We start from the raw sequence: 23949 nt of genomic DNA on the forward strand, positions 1-23949 counted from the left end.
TGCTCTCAATCAGTGTCTGATATATCTTGCTGTTTCTCCCATAATCAGGATTCGTGGGTTCAGAAATCAAGAGGTAGAGATGGAGGGGCACCTCCCATTATGACCCCTAGGGAGCCACTAGCAAATCTTACCTTCTCGACCCCTTGACTTAGTGCACTGTTGGCCTGGAGGTGCTGGTTCTGGAGGGAGGAACGTTTCCACTAGGTGACACAGCAGTGATCCCATTGAACTGAAAAAAGCAAAAATAAACAAATAGGACTTAATTAAAATTAAAAGCTTCTGTACAACAAAGGAAACTATAAGCAAGGTGAAAAGACAGCCTTCAGAAAATAATAGCAAATGAAGCAACTGAAAAACAACTAATCTCAAAAATATACAAGCAACTCCTGCAGCTCAATTCCAGAAAAATAAACGACCCAATCAAAAAATGAGCCAAAGAACTAAACAGACATTTCTCCAAAGAAGACTAACAGATGGCTAACAAACACATGAAAAGATGCTCAACATCACTCATTATCAGAGAAATGCAAATCAAAACCACAATGACCTTCCATTTCATACCAGTCAGGATGGCTGCAATCCAAAAGTCTACAAGCAATGAATGCTGGAGAGTGTGTGGAGAAAAGGGAACCCTGTTACACTGTTGGTGGGAACGCAAATTAGTACAGCCACTATGGAGAACAGTGTGGAGATTCCTTAAAACTGGAAATAGAACTGCCTTATGACCCAGCAATCCCACTGCTGGACATACACACCAAGGAAACCAGAACTGAAAGAGACACGTGTACCCCAATGTTCATCGCAGCACTGTTTATACTAGCCAGGACATGGAAGCAACATAGATGCCCATCAGCAGATGAATGGATAAGAAAGCTGTGGTACATATACACAATGGAGCATTACTCAGCCATTAAAAAGAACGCATTTGAATCAGTTCTACTGAGGTGGAAGAAACTGGAGCCTGTTATACAGAGTGAAGTAAGCCAGAAAGAAAAACACCAATACAGTATACTAACGCATATATATGGAATTTAGAAAGATGGTAACAATAACCCGGTATGCAAGACCGCAAAAGAGACACAGAAGTATAGAACAGTCTTTTGGACTCTGTGGGAGAGGGCGAGGGTGGCATGATTTGGGAGAATGGCATTGAAACACATATAATATCATATATGAAACAAATCGCCAGTCTAGGTTCGATGCAGGATACAGGATGCTTGGGGCTGGTGCACTGGGATGACCCAGAGGGATAGTACGGGGAGGGAGGTGGGAAGGGGGTTCAGGATGGGGAACACGTGTACACCCATGGCAGATTCATGTTGATGTATGGCAAAACCAATACAATATTGTAAAATAATTAGCCTCCAATTAAAATAAATACATTTATATTAAAAAAATAAAGTTTCATTTTATACTGGAAAAATAAAATAAAATAAAACTACCATCCGGGTACAGCCAAAATAAATAAATAGATAAAATAGGACTTCCCTGGTGGTGCAGTGGTTAAGAATCCTCCTGCTGGTGTAGAGGATATGGGTTCGATTCCTGGTCTGGAAGGATTCCACATGCTGCAGAGCAACTAAGCCCAGGTACCGCAACTACTGAGTCCACACTCCAGAGAGTGTGAGATGCAGCTACTGAAGCCCCTGGGCCCAAAGCCTGTGCTCTGCAACAAGAGAAGCCAGCGCAATGAGAAGCCCATGTACCACATTGAAGAGTGGCCCCAGCTCGCTGCAACTAGGGAAAGGCCCGACAGCAATGAAGACCCAGTGCAACCAACAATTTAAAAAAGAATAATAAATAAAATAAAACTACCGTCTGACTACTTTGGGTTCCTCATGTCTCTAAAACAACAGATAAAGAAGAGAGTTATGGTGTTGGCTGGAGTAACTACCAGGGAAAATTGGACCACAGCTCCACATTGAAGGTGAAGAAGCATATGTCTGGAATACAGGAGATCTCATAGAGACTTGGTAATATTATATATTTTACTCTGCAATTAAGTCATTGATTGATGACGACAAAGGACTATAGAAGGACAGTGGAAGAAAGTAACTATAAATACCGGCTCCAAGGATGTGACCAGTTACACGTGTGAGGCCTGTAATAGTCTTGACATTTCCTCCTTATTTTGCTATGAACCCATGTGTGCGTATTTTCTTTATTTTCTTTCTTTCCTCTCTTGTTACCTTATCGTGTAACATAAGATGACTTGATGGTAGTATTTATGTATTGTTAATTTTAACATCAGAGTGTTTAAGTTACTGGATATGAAGGAGGAAAGTAAATATCACTCAAGGGCTTTACTTTCTCTTCTGGGAATGGAGTGAATGTGTTTTGGGTTCTATACAGGATAATTGTATCCTGTCTGGCAGGATTATGACCCTGTCATTATCTTTACTTGAAGATTAAGTATGGTTTAAGGAGATCTGTATGGATGCTCAGTCAACTTGTAATGGTTAATTTTATGTGTCAACTTGACTGGTTATGCAACCCGAAATGCACAGGTTAAGTATTATTTCTAGGTGTGTCTGCGGTGTTGTATCCAGATGAGATTAGCATTTGCATCTGGCAAGCAGTAAAGTGAATTGCTCTCCTCAGTGTGTGTGGGCCTCATCCAAACTGTTGAGGGCCCACTAGGACAAAAGGTGAAGGGAGGAGGAATTTTTACCTTTTTTCTGCCTCTCTGCATGAGATGGGAGAAGGCAATGGCACCCCACTCCAGTAATCTTGCCTGGGAAATCCCATGGATGGAGGAGCCTGGTGGGCTGCAGTCCATGCAGTCACTAAGAGTCGGACACGACTGAGTGACTTCATTTTCACTTTTCACTTTCATGCATTGGAGAAGGAAATGGCAACCCACTCCAGTGTTCTTGCCTGGAGAATCCCAGGGACAGGGGAGCCTGGTGGGCTGCCGTCTATGGGGTCACACAGAGTTGGACACGACTGAAGTGACTTAGCAGCAGCTGTGTGAGATGGGACATCTCCCCTCTTTGTCTCCTGCCCTTGGAGTAAAATTTATACCATCAGCTCTTAGGTATTCAGACCCAAACTGCATTATACCACTGATTTTCTTGGGTCTTCATTTTACAGATGGCAGATTATGGGACTTGGCCTCCATAACTGCATGAGCTAATTTGTCATAACAGCAAATAAATACACACACATATTGCTATGAAAAAATATATATATTTATATCTCCTATTGGTCCTACCTGTTCTACTTCTCTTAGGTTAGAACCCTAATGTCGTTTAGTTGCGCAGTCATGTCCAACTCTTTTGTGATCCCGTGGACTGTAACCCTCCAGGCTCTTCTCTCCAGTGGATTCTTTACCACTGAGCCACCTGGGAAGCTAGAAGCCTAATACTGTACATTAAAAATTACTATTAAACTCAGTGAAAGTTGTTAGTGCGAACTTAAAAACAAAAATTGGTACTGATGAGTCTGCTTGCAGGACAGCAATGGAGACACAGGCATAAACAACAGAGTAGTGGACACAGTGAGGGAACGAGAGAGAGGGAGGAACTGAGAGAGTAACACTGAAACCTGTACATTCAGTTCAGTTCAGTCGCTCAGTCGTGTCTGACTCTTTGTGACCCCATGAACCGCAGCACGCCAGGCCTCCCTGTTCATCACCAACTCCCAGAGTTTACCCAAACCCATGTGCATTGAGTCGGTGATGCCATCCAGCCATCTCATCCTCCATCATCCCCTTCTCCTCCTACCCTCAATCCCTCCCAGCATCAGGGTCTTTTCAAATGAGTCAGCTCTTCGCATCAGGTGGCCAAAATATAGGAGTTTCAGCTTCAACATCAGTCCTTCCAATGAACACCCAGGCCTGATCTCCTTAACAATGGACTAGTTGGATCTCCTTGCAGTCCAAGGGACTCTCAAGAATCTTTTCCAACACCACAGTTCAAAAGCATCAATTCTTTGGTGCTCAGCTTTCTTTATAGTCCAACTCTCATATCCATACATGACCACTGGAAAAACCATAGCCTTGACTAGATGGACCTTTGTTGACAAAGTGATGTCTCTGCTTTTTAATATGCTATCTAGGTTGGTCATAACTTTCCTTCCAAGGAATAAGCATTTTTTAATTTCATGGCTGCAGTGTCTTTTAATTTCACCATCTGCAGTGATTTTGGAGCCCCCCAAAATAAAGTCAGCCACTGATTCCACTGTTTCCCCATCTATTTGCCATGAAGTAATGGGACCGAATGCCTATACATTACTAACTATGCCTATACATAACTAATATGTACATATTACTAGCTATGCCTATACATAACTAACCTATACATTACTGTGTGTAAAATGGATAGCCAGTGGGAATTTGCTGTTTGAGGCAGGGAACTCAAACATGGTGGTTTGTGACAACGTAGAGGGGTGGAATGTGGTGGGAGGTGGGAAGGTGGTTCACGAGGGAGGGGTAATAATATTTCGATATGTGGTATGGCTAGCTTCCATTCTTGTACTTTTAAAAAATATTCTTGGCTCTTCTGAAGCCTTTATACTAATATATGAACTGTAGGATAACTTTGCCAAGTTGTTTTTAAAGATCATATTGGGGTTTTTATTGCAGTTTTATTGAATTTATAAATCCATTTTTAAAGAGTTGCAATCTTTACCTGATTGAGTCTTTCCAAACACAAACATCAATTTTCCATTTATTCAGTTCTTATTTTAGACCTTCAAATAAAATTCTTTTTTTTCTTTTTAACCCATGATGTTCTGACATAATTTGTAGATTTGTTCCTAGGAATGTTGTAGGGTTTGCTTCTTGGGATTATTTACTTCTACTTTTATTATTTCTGACTGCTTTTGGGTAATGTGGAGAAATGCCATAGAATTTTGTATAGACTTTATATCCCACAATTCCAATGAAATGAAACTTCATCCATTATATTAAAAGTCTTAAATTATTATGTAGGAAATGACACTGTCTGCCAATAATAACAATAAGCTTCTCTCATCCTTACACATTTTATTCCTTTATCTCATTGCATACTTTTGTATATCTCATACACTGTTGAAAAATAGTGGTGACTCATTCTATTACGACTTTAATGACAATACCTCTGAAAATTCAACTTAGTGTAGGTTTTGCTACAAAGTTTTGTTTTGTTTTTTCCTTTTTTTGGATTAATTTCTATCCTTTCATTTCCTTTTTTTAAAAAAATATTTTGACTGTGCCATGCAGCATGTGGGATCTTAGTTACTTGACCAGGGATTGAGCCTATGCCCCTTGCATTGGAAGCTCAGAGTCTTAACCACTGGACCACCAAGGGGAATCCCCATTTCCATTCCTAATTTTATTGAAGAATTCACATTTCAGTTTTAGGAGAGCTGTTTAAAACTCACTGAATTCTGTTGAGTATTTTGTTTAAGATGTTTCCATCTTTGTTCAGAGCAGACAAAATTGGCACATAATTATTTTTTCTTCTACAGGTCAGAGTATTTGATTGTAGTATCAAATTTATACTAACCTCAGAAAACTTGTCATTTATAACTACATAAAAAATTGCCCCAAAATAGCATCTTCAAACCATTAACATCATCTCACAGTCTGAGAATTAAGGTTTATTGAAATCCTCATGTGTCTTCTTGAAAGCAATAGATAGAAGTCATAAATACATGCTGACATGGTTGAAATAAAGAATCTTCATAGATAGCCAAGGAAAGTATGTGTGACCCTTCCCTAAAAGGTCATATAATTAAGGTACAGCCATCCATTTTGTAAACCATAAATAGTTACTGTCTGTTTTGTAAACTATAAAAATCACATTTCTCAGATTGTTATCAAAAGAACAAGAAAATCTGAATTCTTGTAATTCGTATTTTGATCAAGGATTATACAGTGGATTTTTGGAAAGCTTTATTTAGACTTTGTGTGAACTTATTAATAAAACTGAGTGGTTATGTGTAAGTGATGAAGTGTTATCCCGCCACCAACATTAACATAAACCAGCATTGTCATCTCCCACCTTGTTTAATGTAGATAACCAATGTTAACAATAAAACATTTGGTAACAGAAAGAAACATCCAGGAACAGCTTGGCCGGATGGCTCTGATCTGGGGTCTCTCACAGGTTATAATCAAGCTGTTTGCTGGGACAAGACTAGATGGAGACTGAAAAATCTATCTTCAAGTCGCTCACATGCTGGTGGACCTTCCTCAGAGGGCTGAATGTCCTCATGGCATGCCAGCTGAGTCCTGCCTGAGTAGGTGATTGAGGAGAGCACAGCCTCCCAAAATGGAAACCAATCTCTTTTAATGATCTGATCTCATAAGGACATAATGATCTATCATTCTGCAAAGCTTTATCGGTCACACAGACCAACTGTGCAAAAATGTGGAAGGGGGCCATATTCGGGTGTGAATACCAAGAGGGGAGGATCATTGGAAGTCAACTTGGAGGGTGGCTAAAATGAATAAAATAAAATATATGAAATTAACATGAAATGAATGGCTCATAAAATGAATTCAGTGGCTCTTCTCCTTTTCCCTCATCTCTGAAATGGTGAATTTAATACTTGCAGTTGTTTCTCTTAGTATATTGGTTCAAATAGGATGGATTATTTTCTTCGACCTATGCCATTTTTCAGAAAATTGAATTACAATTTTGTTTTGTCTTTCTAAAAAAATCATTAAGTTCTCTGTTTACTTTAGAATCCATAGAGCACAGAAAAATGCGGAGCAAATTCCCCTACTTGGCCCTAGCTCTAGGAATTTCAGCTCTTATTACTTTCCGCTCCACTGAGTTGAGAACAATATCACCCTCCTGTGTTTCTGGCCAAGAACATATGTTCCACGTGACCTACTGTGACAATATTCCTATTATTGGGAAAGGCAGTCTCAAGCATCCCCCACTGCAGAAGAAGGGGCCTTTGACCTGAAATATGATACTTGCCTACCAAGAGATAAAGAGTCCACACAGCCTGTGCCAGACTTACTGCATGTGTAGAAATATCTTCCCGTTTCAACCTCAACACATGCTCCTTCATTTTGTGTCAGTGTGTGTGCCCTTGGGCATCTGGTCAACCCCAAGCTGTATCTGTCCTCAGCAAGGAAAGAACAGGGTGAAGTCCCTTTACCAGTACATGAGAGGAGCGCATGTAGGTAAATCGCCCAGCGTCAGCCGCCAGGAGAGACTCCCTGGTCGTGGGAGATCAAAGCCCACTGTGGAAGTGTCTTATGGGGTTGAAGCATTGTTTCACCCAAACCTTGATTACGTTTTCGCTTTCCTTGGAGACTCTGATACCAATATATTGGGTTGGCAAAAATTGGGGTTTTGTTTGCAGGATGTTATGGAAAGATGCGAACAAAATGTTTTGGTCAACCCAATACAATGGACAGACAGAAGCGTCTGGAGTCCTCCCACAGGACTGATAATCAGTTCATGTTGTTCTGCTCAACACTTATTTTAAGACAGAAGAAGCCGTGTCTTGGGAGAGAGAAGAAATGAAAAAGGCTCAAGATCACCACAGAAGGCAAGTATCCACCATTTTTTGAGAGCCTGCACTGGCCCCGTAACATTGCTATTCATTTTGCATTGCACATACCAATGCTCCATACACTTCGAGAAACTGATTTTTATCACCACTTTGCAAGTTAAGAGATTAAGATGTTAGAGATAAAGTTGTTTGTCCCAAATCACAGAGCTGAGTCTTTTCAGAACTATGATGTGAACTCATGACTAGCTCCTAAGCCTCTTTCTTCCACTCCATATCTGTAGGAGGGAAGCCTCTTATCCAGATATTTCCTCATCACCACCCACCCACTTTATCCTCCCCAGTGTATCACAGAAGCAGGATGTACAGAGAGAAACATGCTCATTTATTTATTGATAAGTCAACAGGCATTTGTTGGCTTCTTCTGCAAAGAAGATATTGGTGTTAGAACCAAGTCTTCGCCACGGAGTGATTCAAGCCTGGGTGTAGAAATGGAATTCCCACACCACACAGCATAAGAATCCAGAGACTCTCCCAAACAGCAGGAATCAGGCTGGGAGAGAAAATGAGATCAAGGCTTCAATATTGGAACCAGCCAAGTCATCTTCACATTCTTCCCCCCAAGAAATCCCTTGAGATAGAGAAAATAGCAAGGTGCTGATAGAGTTGAATGAGTCTTGGTATCAGGAGGCTGAGTACAAGCCTCTATTTTACTAGAAAACTCTATAAATCAGAGCCTTCTGCTGGATTATCCTCAAAATCCACTGGTCCCTTGGGCTTAGACCTTAAACAACATCCTGGAAATAACCTTAATAACACATACTGAACAGTACTTTTGACAATGCACTTTCAAGTTCATTATATCCATTTTACATATAAGGAAGCTGAGACTGAGAGTTACTTGCCCGGGACCCTTACTCAGAAGGGCTGGGACAGAATCAAAGCCATGAGCCATCCTATGGAAATTCTTGCCCTGAAGCCTGGGAGAGAGGGCTCTTGAAGACCACGGAGTCTGGCAGAAGCTCTGCTTGGGGTTGGGATCAGGAGTGCCCTGTTCATATGCTGGGAACTTCAGAGGGTTGAGACAGAGAGAGTCAGAGGGAAGGAGGTCAGCCTGCCCCAGCCCCTCCTTACCTTTCACAGGGGAAAGGCAGACTTTCCCACACATGGCCTTGCAGCACTTTAATGCACCTATGCACTGGTCATCTGTCTCACAGTGATTGAGGGGTTTAAGCATCAGACATTGGCCATGGATCACTGGACACGTCCCAGGCTTCTTCTTAACTGGAGAGAGTAGAGTCATGGGTTAGAAGGCTTAGGCCTTCCACATGATGCACCCCCCCCCACCCTGCCCACTTCTGGGCCCCAGCCCCTGCCCTAGCCTGAGCAGAGAGAATCCTCCCGTGTCCATGACCTCCACGTCTTTCCTGAGGCCAAGAAGTACCGGCTGAACATAGGATCTGTTTCTCCTCTGACATCAAACCCTCAGTCAACACAGGAGGCCAGTTTTCCAGTGCTGAGTGGTTGGGTGGCTGCCCATTGCCTGGCTATCTGAATGACCAGATGACTATTACCTGCAAAACTGACCTCTTGGCAGACTGGCTGCTTTACCAGCCAAGTGGGTAACTTCCTGTCTGGGGCTGGATGACTTCCTGACAAACTCTGCTCAACAATTCTCGGCAAGGAGGAGGCCTGGCAGGACCTGCCCCCGTCTCCCCAAGGCTGTGCCCTTCGTTCCACTCCTCCCTGCCAGCTCTTCCACCTTCTCACCTGGGTTTGTGATGTTGACAGGGTCCAGACATTCGGTTCCGCAAGTGTCGAGGCAACATTTCTTCTTGTGCGGGCACTGCCAGTCACTACTGCACCTGGGTTTCTCATTTCCAAAGCACTGGGCAGATTTTCTAGGAGGGCAGGCCCCAGCTTTCAAAGCTTCTGAAGAGAAGTTCAAGAGTTTGGCGGGGGCTGGGTGATAAGTAGGCCATCACAGCTTCTGGACAAAGCACCGCTCTCCAGCAGTGACCCTCGCCCAGGTGACTGTCCACAAAGTCCAAAGGGAAGACCCCATCTGGACAAGCTTGATGAAATCACACACATTGTCAGGAGAAAGGCATAGGGCTCCCAGCCAAGGTTTCTGGCCTCAGACAAAAGCAAAGGCTACACACAGGGAGTAAGCAAGGCTGAGGGTAATGGAGATGGAGGGAACTAAACAGATACATGGAACTGACAGGGCAGGAGGAGAGCTAGAGCCTGAGGCAGGAAAACAGATTAATGGAAAGAATCAGCAAGAGTCAGACTGATGACTGGACACTAGGAAATGAGGGGGAGAGAGAGAGAGGAATAAGAACAGGAATGGAGTGAGACCTGGGCTGACAGATGGCAGAGTAAAAGAAGAAATTTCAGATGCTCAGAAGCCCTCACAGAGACCCTGAAGCCCAGGTGGACATGAACACACTCCCAGGGATACCTCCCGAAGCTAAGCTCAGAGTTCACAGTCTAGAGAAGGGTACATTCCCACACCACCTCTGACGTTGCAGCCAAGATGGTACCAGGGTATCTCCAACTCACCATTTTCAGCACCTTCCACAGCCCAAAGTGCCAGGGTTCCCAGGGCAAGAAGCACGAAGGGGAAGAGCCCACTGAACTTCATGGTGAGGGCAGGGGTGAAGCTAATGGCCAGACCTCCCAATTTATACCTTCACTAGTGGGTGTGGCCTCCCCAGCATTTCCTTGGCCCCTCCCAGCTTCCATGGCATAAACAGGAAGCCAGAGACCACGAAGCTTGATATCAGAGAGACAGTGGCTCATTCCTGTCCCGGGCAAGACTGCAAGGCCACTGAAATAACTACCAGGGAAGAAATAGAGGAGAGGCTGGCCTGGGAGATCGGCAGGCTTATGAGGAAACTATCTCAGGTGTCCATCTGAACCCTGAACATTGTGGGGGCCCCACGTCCCTTAGCCTTGTTAGTGGAGATGGGGTTAAAAGGTTAACTGCAAGGATGCTATTTAGCCCTGGATTTTTAGGTAAGATGTTGGGAAATGCACCTCTAGTTCTCCCACTCCTGGACTCTCAGGGAATTGTGAAACTCTCTATCCTGATTGCTCAATGCAGTTTCTTTCTCAAATTTCAGATAACATTGAGACAAGCTGGGATCTGGGAACTGGGACCCCTTTCTCAGTGCTTGCACCTGGACTAACGGCTCCTAGAGCAACAGAATACAAAGAATCTATAAGGGACTAAAAATAACTGCCCACATGCGCAGTTGGGGCAAACTATGAACAATGAGATACAAAAAGCCCAAAAACCCAACTGCCACTTCTGAGATGTGAAGTGGAGCAAAAACAGGGTACTACACAGGCACTCTGCACACAGCACCGCCAAGGAGGGAGCCAGACCACGCAAGCCACCCCTCCAGCCCCTGGACTCCTCCGCACCTGCACTCCACACAGAGGACCAGCTCACCCGCCCCCCAAGCAAGTGAGCAAGAAAAACTGTTACTTGTTTTTGCTCCCTGGTGTCCCAATAAAGACTTGCCTGAATTAAGAAATCTTATCTGACCGCTCCTCGATTTCCATTGATTAAAAGATTCCAAGAACCCAGGTGGGTCACAGCAAATCCTTCAGCTAACAGATATTGATCTCTGCGCCCCTCCCCCCTCCCAATATTTATACTGTTATGTCTCCAGTGCGTATTCCGTGTCTGGACACGGAAGGTGCTCATAAACAGTTGTCACATAAAAGATACAGAAGAAAGAGCTCTGCCTTCAACAAATCTCTTTGGAGCTCAGGTTTCCTGACTGAAATGGGACGATTCTAACAAATCAGGCTTCTCAGAGAGTTGTGAGGTTATGGGTGTGGAAGGATTCTAAAAAGAATAAATGAATTGTTTCCCTTATGACTGAACAGAACTGAATCTGAGCTAAAGGGGCAAAGCAGCTCACCAGTCACTATAATCAACATTTAGTTATAGTGTGTAATTTGAGATGTTAGAGGAATGCTTCCTACCCCCTTCCTACCCCTACAAATTTCATGCCATGACAAAAAGTGGGCTTTTCTCTAGTTGCAGCAAGCGCGTGCTACTGTCTGTGGTACACGGGCCTCTCACTGCAGTGACTTCTCTTGCTGTGGAGCACCAGCTCTGGGGTGCACGGCCTTCAGTAGCCGAGGAATGTGGGCTTAGTCGTTTTGGCTCCCGGGCTCTAGAGCACAGGCTCAGTAGCTGTGGTGCATGCGCTTGGTTGCTCCATTGCATGTGGGATTTTCCCAGATCAGGGGAAATCCCTGATCATTGACATCATTGAACCCATCAGATATCGGACATCATGGAACCCGTGTCAACTGCATTGGTAGGTGGATTCTTTAGCACTGAGCCCCCAGGGAAGCCCTGAGTAGATGATTTCTAATTATCAAGGGAGTGATCATTCTCTCTAGAACCCAAGCCAAATTTGTCTCACTGCAAAATCCAAACTCTTGCCCCATTATCATGTAACTTCTTGATGCTTGGAAGTTCCCCATTCACTCTTCAAAGTAGAGGTTTGTGGAAATTCAAATAGACACAAGAGTCTTGCATTGCCAAGCTCCACATGAACTAATTTGTAAAATATCCAACTAGACAGGCAGTTGATACCTGTATGCAGAAGTCACTCAATGATTTAAATTTGGGGGGACTTCCCTGGTGGTCCAGCGGTTAAGAATCCATCTTCCAAAGCAGGGGATAAAGACCCAGTGCAGTTTAAAGAAAAATGGTGGGAAAAGAAAAAAGAAAATAAAAATGCCCCAGAGAGCTACTATGTGGGGGCTTTCACTCCTAGCAGGCACACTCAGTAGGGCAAGTGAGAGACAGAATGTCTGACTTCCATCAGTGGGAAATACCACAGTCTGGTCAAACAGCCTGGCTTAGGTTCAGGACTGTGGTTCTCACACCACCCTGGGGACGATTTGATTCTTCTTACTCTGGGATAAGAATGACAGAATTGGCCAGACTTCCCACTCTCTGTTTCTTCCTATTTTCCTCAATGTCACACTCAAGAGACTATCTGCCATTTTCTAAATATTTGCCTCGTAAAGTTTGAAAGAGAGGAACTTCCCTGGTGGTCCAGGGGTTAAGAAACTGAGCTGCTACTGCAATGGGCAAGGGTTCAATTCCTGGTCAGGGAATTAAGACTCATAAGCTGCACAGCATGGCCAAAAAGAAAGAGTGAAAGAGAGAATGCTCCAGCTAAAGTTCTCTATCTGTGATTGATTATAAAAAGCCAACTCCATTCTCATCAGAAGAGTTCTGTGATCAATTAGCAATGTCTGCATGGACACTATATGAGGATTACGACATTGTCTGATCATTTCTGTCCTTTGTACATGTGGTTCTAAGTTTTTAAATCATAGACTGTTGGGAATTCCCTGGTGGTTTGGTGGTTAGGATTCCATGCTCTCGCTGCAGGGACTGAGGGTTTGATTACGGTTTGGGGAAATAAGATTCTGGAAACCATACAGAATGGCATATATCTATCTAATGGACTGTTAAGATTAAAAGGGATTCAAAGGTCAGGTGAGCAAGCTGTAGCCTAGAGACTAAATCCAGACAACTATTTATTTTTCTAAATGACTTTTTATTGGAACACGGACACACATTTATCTACGTGTTGTCTGAGGATACTTTCTCACTACAGTAGGAGGGTTGTATAGTTGTGGCAGAGACTCAAATTAGTCTTTAGACAAAGCCTATATTTACTGTCAGTCCTTCACAGAATATATTTGCTGCCTCCTGATCCAGAACCAACCTCCCACTGGGAGTGGGAGACTGAGGCCCTCGAGAGAAGGTACAAGCTTGAAGCTGCAGAATGAATGAACTACACGACACCAGACTGAGCATTTCTAAAACTGGTTACTCCCATGCTGATCCCCAGAACCTATTCGGTAATGATAATGGGTGGACACTCGTCCCTCCAAGCCCGATCTCAACCCAAGATTGATTCACTGAGCCTAGCTCTCACACACTCTATGCTGCTGCTGCTAAGTCTTTTATAAATACTATAGACTCATTCATTTATTCAGTTCATTCACACAAAAATCATTTAATGAATTCTTACTGCGTGCCGGGCTCTCAGGCTGCAATCAAGAAGATACACACAGTCAATACCATGTGGTTGCTAAGAACTTAAACTTCACGACATTATAAATAAATTATACTTCAATAAAATAAATATTTAAAAGTATAAATCAACTATACTTCAATATAATAAATAAATTAAAAATGATAGATCGACTATACTTCTATAAAATATAAATTAAAAAAAAAAGAACCTTGGGACTTCCTTGGTGGTCTAGTGGTAAAGACGCCGCTCTTCCGCTGCAGGGGGTACAGGTTCAATCCCTGGTTGGGGAGCTAAGGTCTGACATGCCACAGATCAAAAAAAATTAAGTTAGAAAAAAAGAACCTAAGCTTAAGGGCTGAGATATCTAGTTTGGAAGAAAATCATTGACCTTCTCTGAGGCTGTTTCCTCAGCTCTAAGATGGGAGTGTTGGTTTCTCCTGTCATGTGATTGTGGTAAGGAATAGTTGACAAGCACTCAGCACAGAGTCCAGTCCACTCCGTGGTGGACATTTTTCTTATGACAATCAGGTACACTGGATGTGAGGTCCTTGGGTCCTTGGGTCTGGGTCCTTCTTGCTCAGCCCCACTAAATGCCTGACTGAGCCTCTGAAACAGAGTTGTTCATAGGGCGTGTGTGCAGGTGGGGGGTACCCTCCATCTATGTAAACAATTTGATTTTTAAATATATTACAAAATTCACAGGCCCAAGTGAGGTATCATGGTTTATCCACAAAAGTTTGAAATAATTGTAGAGAGGGAATTCCCTGGTGGCCCAGTGGTTAAGACTCCATGCTTCCAATGCAAGGGGCGCAGGTTCGATCCCTGGTCAGGGAACTAAGATCCCACAAGCCATATAGTATGGCCTAAATAAATAAATAAAAATACTTAACAAAACAAAACAGAGGTTTCTTGAAGGAGAAGGATGAAATTTAGAAACGTAAGCCTGAAATTTAGAAACTCTGCCTGACTTTCCAACCTGCTGTCCTGCAGAATTCGGACACAAGAATGCAACATTCTTACCCAAATTTTCAGCCTGCCCTATGAATTTCATACTTACCAAAAGCCGGGAATGCAAGAGCCAATATTAAAAAAAGATACTGTCTTTTGTTCTCTCTCACTCTTTAATCCTCGAACTGTTTATCCATCTATCTATCATCTAGGTATCACGTGTATATATGTGTATGAAAGTGAAAGTGTCAGTCGCTCAGTCGTGTCAGACCCTGCGACCCCATGGACTGTAGCCCCCCAGGCTCCTCTGTCCATGAAATTCTCCAGGCAAGAATACTGGAGTGGGTAGCCATTTCCTTTTCCAGGGGATCTTCCTGATCCAGGGATAGAACTCAGGTCTCCTGTATTGCAGGCGAACTCTTTACTGCCTGAGCCACCAGGGAAGCCCATATATAAATATAGATACCCGGTGGCTCAGATGGTAAAGAATCTACCTGCTATGTGGGAGACCTGGGTTCGATCCCTGAGTTTGGAAGATCGCCTGCAGGAGGGCATGACAACCCACCCCAGTATTGTTGCCTGGAGAATCCCCATGGCAGGCTACAGTCCAAGGGGTCCCAAAGAGTCGGGCATGAGTGAGCGACTAAGCACATCTCAGCACATAGGCATAGATACAGATATATGGATATATAGGTATCATATAGAAAGGTTCTCTTTCTCTCGAGAACCTTAATCAATATACCCTTCCATCCTCTGCAATCCCCAATACTATTTATTTACTTATTGCCCATGAGGCTGTATCATCCACTACGCCAGCCCTCAATATGAGTGTCCAGTGACTGTCTCAAAGGTTGTTCCTTTTTGATCACAAATGCAGCTAGCAGGAAGGTGGTCTGGCAGCTGGTGGCTACTGTCCATGCTGAGTAGTGGGATGGGACCCAGAGCACCCATGGGACTCTGTACTCTCCCTGTGAGTATCCTCATGCCTATGGGAAGCAAAGTCAAATGACAAGTTAAAAATATAAAGGGAGTTCCCTGGTGGTCCAGTGGTTAGGATTTCCCTGATGGGACCCAGGGTTCAAACCCTGATCGGAGAACTACTATCTTGTAGGGTGCATAGTTTGGCCAAAAAAGAAAAACCCCCAAAACTTGACAGATTGCAAAAGAAAGGAAAAAGTTTGCTTGGGTTTTTGTTTTTTAGTATCTTTAACAGTACTTTTTCCCTGACTTTTCTGTCTTTCTTTCTTCTTTTTTTTTTTTTTTTGCCACATGGCACATGGGATCTTAGTTCCTTGACCAGGGATCGAACATCACCCCCCAGTACTGGAAGCTCAGAGTCTTAACTCCTGAACCACCAGGGAAGTCTTACTCTTTTCCTGGTTTTGAAGAGAGGTCCGCACACTTCCACTTTGCGCGGAGCCCTCTAACACTGCGTGCCCTTGGTCAGGACACTGCAGCTCTGTGAGCCTCAGTCTCCCCATCTGTGTAATGAGAAGGTTGAACTAGGAGGTGAAGGGCTTGTCTAGAACTGATGTTGCCATGACTCTACATCCAGGCACAGACTGGGGACACAGCTGGTGGGCTCTCCTGTTCTCGGAGGCACTCTTGGCTATGCTCACAAGCTGGCCTCTTAAGACCTAGGGTAGGAAGAGGGGCCAAGAGGGGCCAGTGGCTGTTCCTTCTTAAGACTGTGAGACTCACGGCCATGCCTGTCTGACTGTCTCTCCCTCCTTCTCTCTCAAATACCATCTGCCTTCCCATTCACTGGTCCTGGGGGAGAGGAGAGCAGTGGGTCTCTGACATCCTTTATGTTAGATGCTCTTCTCTGTGCCTCAGTTTATCTACCTCTTTGCCAATTGGTTTATTTGTCTCCACACTACACTATGTCTTCCCTGGTGGCTCAGCTGGTAAAGAATCTGCCTGCAATTCAGGAGACCTGGGTTCACTCCCTGGGTTGGGAAGATCCCCTGGAGAAGGGAATGGCTACTCACTCCAGTATTCTTGCATGGAGAATTCCATGGATAGAGCCTGGCAGGCTATAGTCCTAGGGGTCGCAAAGAGTTGGACATAACTGAGCGATTAACACTGGTTTCTTTGAGAGAGAAAAACGTGTCATTAAAAGATCACAGACTTTGGAATTACATGGACCTGGTTTCAAATCCTGACTCTCCCACTTAATAAATGTCCCTTTGCATAATTATAGTTCATCAGGACTGAGCATTTGCTATGTTCCAGGCTTAGTGCTAAGCCCATTGCATGATTTATCACTTTTAAACATTATGACAATATGTTTAGTAGGTGTAACAATCATCCAATTTTCTAAATAGGCTCAGAGTCCGCCTTGCATACAAGGTACAGAAAGAGGGAGTACTCCAGGTGCAGTTAGTCGATCGGGGAATGCCTAACCTGATGCTACTTGCCCAAATCTGAAAGCACCCAAGTGGTACCCTGAGTCCAAAGCTAGGGTAGAAGAGAGAACCCCTGTGAGGATCACCTCTATAGCTTGTGCAATCCGTGTGCCCAATGTACAGACGGTAAATGAGCCCCAGAGAGAAATATCAATTATCACGAGCTTAAATAAACAAATGGGGTCTAATTAAAATTAAAAGCTTCTGCACAACAAAGGAAAATATAAGCAAGGTGAAAAGACAGCCTTCTGAATGGGAGAAAATAATAGCAAATGAAGCAACTGACAAACAACTAATCTCAAAAATATACAAGCAACTTCTGCAGCTCAATTCCAGAAAAATAAACGACCCAATCAAAAAATGGGCCAAAGAGCTAAATAGACATTTCTCCAAAGAAGACATACGGATGGCTACCAAACACATGAAAAGATGCTCAACATCACTCATTATTAGAGAAATGCAAATCAAAACCACAATGAGGTACCACTTCACACCAGTCAGAATGGCTGCGATCCAAAAATCTGCAAGCAATAAATGCTGGAGAGGGTGTGGAGAAAAGGGAACCCTCCTACACTGTTGGTGGGAATGCAAACTAGTACAGCCACTATGGAGAACAGTGTGGAGATTCCTTAAAAAATTGCAAATAGAACTGCCTTATGACCCAGCAATCCCACTGCTGGGCATACACACCGAGGAAACCAGAATTGAAAGAGACACATGTACCCCAATGTTCATCGCAGCACTGTTTATAATAGCCAGGACATGGAAACAACCTAGATGTCCATCAGCAGATGAATGGATAAGAAAGCTGTGGTACATATACACAATGGAGTATTACTCAGCCGTTAAAAAGAATTCATTTGAATCAGTTCTGATGAGATGGATGAAACTGGAGCCGATTATACAGAGTGAAGTAAGCCAGAAAGAAAAACACCAATACAGTATACTAACACATATATATGGAATTTAGGAAGATGGCAATGATGACCCTGTATGCAAGACAGGAAAAAAGACACAGATGTGTATAACGGACTTTTGGACTCAGAAGGAGAGGGAGAGGGTGGGATGATTTGGGAGAATGGCATTCTAACATGTATACTATCATGTAAGAATTGAATCGCCAGTCTATGTCTGACGCAGGATACAGCATGCTTGGGGCTGGTGCATGGGGATGACCCAGAGAGATGTTATGGGGAGGGAGGTGGGAGGGGGGTTCATGTTTGGGAACGCATGTAAGAATTAAAGATTTTAAAATTAAAAAAATAAAATAAAAAGAAAAAAAAAAGGAAAAAAAAAAAAAGAATGGGGAAATCCCTGGCAGTCCAGTGGTTAGTACTCAGTGCTTTTTACAGCTGTGGCCCAGGTTCAGTTCAGAAAAGGTGCTAAGACACTGCAATCCACGAATGCAGCCAAAAAAAAAAAAAAAGAAAAAGGAAATAATATACATATTTTAATTTTGATGGAGTCAGTTTTATCCATCTCTCCCTCTATGGATTGTACCGTTTATGTCAAATTCTCCTTACACAATCCCTTCCATTTTCTTTTTTTTTAAATTTTTTTATTTTTTTTTATTTGAATCCCTTCCATTTTCTTTAAATCTTTTTATGAATTTTGTCTTCCACATTTAAGTCATTAATTCACTTGGAATTTATTTTTCATGGAAAGTTTGAAGTAGAGATCTTGTTTCCATTTTTTCCTAATATGGAATGCATATCATTGATTCCCTATTAATTTATAAACTACATCTATTTTGTCCCAAGTTTTCATATATAGATGTATTTCTGGGCTCTAGTTTTACCCAATTTGTCTATTATCAAATCTGTCTTCCTTAATGCTCTTTAAAAAAAAAAAATTATTTCTTTGGCTGTGCCAGGTCTTACTTGCAGCACGCAGCATCTTTGATCTTCCTTGAGGGATGTAGGTTCTTTTTAGTTGCAGCAAGTGTGATCTAGTTCCCAGACCAGAGACCCGACTCAGGCCCCCTGCATTGGGAGTGAGGAGTTTTAGCCACTGGACCACCAGGGAAGTCCCTGGTGCTCTGTTAATGAACATCTATGTTTTAAAAATCTTGGTGCTTTACAGCACAAGTGTTTTCTGTTTTACTTACTCAGAATTGTTTTGGCTATTGTTGCCTTTTTACTCTACCACATACATTTTAGGGTCAATTTCTCAAGATCTTTAAAAAATTGCATCAGAGCTATATATTATGGAGAGGAGCCAAAATATTTACCATGTTATGTCTTCATATATATATATATAAAATGAGCATCACTCTATTCAAGTCTTCTTCAAATCAATAAAGATTATTTTTCATAAAACTCTTGCAAACTTTTCCTTGATTTATTTTTAGTAATAAATTTCATGACTACTGTGAATAGGATTTTTCCCTCGTTTAATTTATTTGATAATTTCTGGTGTGTAAGCATGCAATTAGTCTTTTGTATATTGACTTTCATCATTGCAAACTCAATATGTTTTCTCATGAATTTCAATAGTTTACCCATGACTCTCTAGGATTTCATCTGAAGACATTCATATCATCTGTAAGCACTGATCATTCTATCTTTTCCTTGGCCACTCCTGTACCTCTTTATTTTTATGTCCAATTCTACTGCATTGGCCTAGAATCAGTAGTTTGATACTGAATCAGAGTAGTGGTTGAGGGAAAGTGAGAGAAAATGGCTTAGTCGTGTTTCACTCTGGCAACTCCAGGCCAGAATACTGGAGTGGGTAGCCTTTCCCTTCTCCAGGAGATCTTCCCAACCCAGGGACTGAACCCAGGTCCAGATAGATAGAGGGAACCAGGATTCAATCCCTGGGTTGGGAAGATCCTCTGGAGAAGGGAATGGCAATCCACTCCAGTATTCTTGCCTGGAGAATTCCATGGACAGAGAAGCCTGGTGGGCTACAGCTCATGGGGTCGCAAAGAGTCAGACACGACTGAGCGACTAACACACACAGTGATAGAGGGAATCCTGGGCTTTACTGTCTTTAAGGGTGCCGCTTTTAGAGTTTCATCATTAAGTAAAATACTTGCTGTAAGTGTTTGTAAATAATCTTTATCAGGTGAAGAATGTTCACTTTGGTTGTTAGTATACTGTGTGTTTTTTTTTATGAATGATCATAGAAAAATATGGAATAATTTTTATGAATCAATTTAAAGATTCATTTGGACTTTTTTCTGTAAACTTTTAATTTATTTAATCATATTGATAATTTCCTGTTCTTGAACTAACCTTAAACTCCTGGGATGTACCCTAATTATTTACAATTTTAGCATACTGAGAAATTCTATATCCTAACATGTATTATACTTGTCACTTTTGAAATAATGTCAGGTGTATAGAAAAAAGTTGGAAGAATAGTACAAAGAGCTATCATTTTTCTTTCACCCAGATCCACTAAATGTTAACCTTTTGCCACATTTATCATTCTCTTTCTTCCATGTGTGTGAGAGATAATAGTTTATTCTGACCATTGAGAGTAAGTTGTACATATCACGCTCCTTTTTACATGAGTATTTCATTTACATTTCCTATAAATAGCTTGGTTACATTTTTATAGCAGCCTTAATGGAACATTTAAATATTGGGGTACATACTATTCTGCTATAAATTTTACTTTTCTGTTACTTCATTTCTATAATTATAGTTAGATGTGATGTTTTTTATTTCATATGTGTAGCAAAGTTATATTAGATATTAATTTCATTTCAGATTAGTAAAGGGGTTATAACAAAAGATTTGTTACCAAAAAAAAAAAAAGACACCAGAATCTATAGCATTGAAAACCGCTTATCTAGATAATCTCCACTGGGCCTCTGACTGTGATGCAAGTTTGGACTTGACTTTAGGAAACAGTACGTCCATTTCCAGCCCACCCAGAGATCCAGCAAACTGGGAGAATCCCAGCAAACCATTTCAGGGATGGAGAGCAGAGGCTAGAGCAGAATCTATGGATTGACTCCCTCAACATCCGTTTCACCCTTGTTCCTGTATCTCTCTATTGCCAAGAGGCCGGAAGATTAAAAGGTATATTTCTTTTTTTTTAAGATTTTTTTGATGTGGACCATTTTAAAACTTTTTATTGAATCTGTTACAATGTTGCTTCTGCTTTTTCCTGTTTTTGGTTTTATATCCACTTGGCATGTGGGATCTTAATTCCCCAACAAGGGATCAAACCCACAACCCCTGAATTGGAAGCTGAAGTCAACCACTGGACCACCAGGGAAGTCCCCAAAGTTACATTTCTGAGACCAACCCTCCACCCCTAAAGCTGGGGTTCTGGGTGTGGTTTGCATTTCACCAATCCGATGCACTATCTAAAGTCTCCAACCAGAGCTTAGTCTGGAGAGAAGCAAAACCCAGGGCACACATCATGGCAGAACTGTGGCCAAGGCAACGTGACTTGAGGGAGAAAATTTATCCAGAAACTCAGTTTATAGCCCTCTTCTCCAGACTGTCAAGGGTTTCCCTGGAGGCTCAGATGGCGAAGAGTCTGCTTACAATGCGGGAGACGTGGATTCAATCCCTGGGTGAGGAAGATCCCCTGGAGAAGGAAATGGGTACCCATTCCAGTATTCTTGCCTGGTGAATTCCATGAACAGAGGACCCTGGAGGGCTACAGTCCATGGGGTCACAAAGAGCTGGACATGACTGAGCGACTAACATTTTCATTTTCACTTTTCTTTAGCTAGAAGACCTTATCAGTGGGAGCAGAGTGGAGAGGGGACCCTGAGGTTAGGACATTCCTGGCCTCCTCCTATCTTACCATGTATCAGGGTACCATATTGGCTTAATTTGAAATGTTGCACCACAGTTTCTTTGCACAAAATGGTTAAAATGATGCAAGAAAGTGTTGAAGTTGGAAATGCCAGGTAGATGTTCCCCCTAAGGGGTGAATGGGCAGGTGATCTCTTATCCATGGCCCAGGGCGCCAGAGGGTGTGTTCACAGTGGGTTTTGCATGAGTGCAGCCTCCTCCGATCGTCTGCAATGGGGTTATATGGGAAATGCACACCATTGCGATTGTGTGGGAGTCTGAGCATCACATACTGGCCTCCGGATACAGCTAAGCTTTCATCACAACGGGGAAGCACAGGCCATGGGTCGTCTTCATCATTATGCTTCTCCCCAGCTACTCCTGGAGGTGCAATTGAGCCCGAGGATTGCCTACAGGCATGAGCAATCCAGCTGTTGGCCACAGTTGGATTTCCCCTGTCAATACAGCCTGTAACTTAGCTCCTGGTCTGTTGCTCAGTCGTGTCTGACTGTTTGCAACCCCATGGACTGCAGCACGCCAGGCTTCCCTGTCCTCCACTGTCTCCCAGAGCTTCCTCAAAGTCACGTCCATTGAGTCAGGATGCCATCCAGTCATCTTGTCCTCTGTCATCCCCTTCTCCTCCTGCCTTCAATCTTTCCCAGCATCAGGGTCTTTTCTAACATTTCCAGTAAATGCGGTACACTTGTAACCTTCTGGAAGGCAGCTGAACTGCCAGTGAAAGGGCTCCCCAGCACTCTTCCCAACCCTTCACCAATCCCTCTTTCCTCCAAGACCTCTGCCTTTGGGCAGCTGGTACTAAGTCATGGGATAGCCTCCCACTTTCACCTCAAACTTTCTCCCCATTACTGATAGAGTGGAAAGAGCCCCGGACATAGACACCCTCCTGGAACGGTTTTGGGAACATCTCTTCCCATCTCTGGCCTCAGTTGCCTTATTTGTGAAATAGAACTGGTGATACCAGCCTCAGAGTGTTGCCACAGGAATTACATGGGGTTGTATAGGATGAAGAGCCCATCATCATCCCTGGAACACATGATGGTCTCTGTACAGATGTGTGACCTTGGCTGTCTGAACCCGCCATGAATGGCGTTCCCTTTGGGTCAACCTTGCTCCCTTCTTTCCAGGCTTCTTTTGAAGTACAGGTGCCTCTGGGAGGGGGACATACAAGGCACTGGTCCCTCAAAGCATCAGAGGCTGTGCAGGTATTTCCTCCCACACAGAACTGAGATGACACAGTCCAACACTGGGAAAGGAGGGTTCTGGGCATGAGGGGTCCAGGCTGGCTGCCCAAACGCACCCACCTTCCCAAAATCATCTGCCATCTCCTCCCTAGCCCACTGAGCTCTTTCTCTGTTATCCTCGATGTTTGGCCAGTCCTCCCTGGATCAAGATGGCTCAGTGGTAAAGAATCCGCCAGCCAATGCAAGACACTTAAGAGATGGGGGTTCAGTCCTTGGGCTGGGAAGGACTCCTGGAGAAGGAAATGGCAACCCACTCCACTATTCTTGCCTAGAGAATCCCATGGACAGAGGAGCCTGGTGGGTTACAGTCCATAGGGTCACAAAAAGTCAAGCACAGCTGAGTGACTGAGCACGCATGCACGCATGCCCTTGATCAAGCAGGCGGAGGATCACACCTGCCACAGTGTGGGACTGTGGATGAGGCCACTCTCTACCCAAACTATGTGCCTACGGGGGTGGGGAGAGTTGGAGATGAGGTTATAAGGACTGGAAAATAGGTTCTAAGAAGCACATCATTGTGTCTGTCTATGGAATGTAAAATAGCTGTAAATTACCTAGATAACATCCACTAAAGGGTGCTGAAATGAAACATGAGACATACATAGAGTGGGATACTATGCAGCCCTTACAAAGAATGAACCAGGGCGTGGACAAAGGTCTTGGATGCAAGCAACAGACACACCAAGTCTAGATCACTAAGCAGGAAGGGCTTTATTGGAAGGATTTGGGGAAGACCTTTTCACAATGCTAGTGGGGACACTATTTGCACTGTGTTCCCTGTATATGCCTCCCTCCCACCAAGACTTTTGAAATTGTGCAACTTGGAGGCCTTGCCAGGATATCAGGTAGTTCACTGAAATGAAAATCAGAAATCAGACTCCTCTGTCCCTGGAATTCTCCAGGCAAGGATACCGGAGAGGGTTGCCGTTTTTTTCTCCAGGGGATCTCCCTGACCCAGGGATCCAACCCTCGTCTCCTGCATTGGCAGGCAGGTTCTTTCCCCCTGAGCCACCTGGGAAGTCCAAGG

At 43.3% G+C, this 23949-nt stretch overlaps 1 protein-coding gene across 1 annotated transcript; it reads right to left on the reverse strand.

Annotated features, from left to right (window-relative positions):
• Positions 1-8589: 8589 nt before the first annotated feature.
• SLPI (secretory leukocyte peptidase inhibitor) lies at positions 8590-10102 on the reverse strand (the record flags this gene model as incomplete). Its single annotated transcript, NM_001035225.1, is given in 3 exon segments — positions 8590-8739; positions 9226-9387; positions 10021-10102. Coding segments are annotated over 3 exon segments (394 nt in total), but the record flags the coding sequence as incomplete, so codon positions are not given.
• Between the last annotated feature and the right edge of the window lie 13847 nt (positions 10103-23949).

This window comes from Ovis aries, chromosome 13, assembly GCF_016772045.2.
Source record: "Ovis aries strain OAR_USU_Benz2616 breed Rambouillet chromosome 13, ARS-UI_Ramb_v3.0, whole genome shotgun sequence".
NCBI classification, from domain to species: domain Eukaryota; kingdom Metazoa; phylum Chordata; class Mammalia; order Artiodactyla; family Bovidae; genus Ovis; species Ovis aries.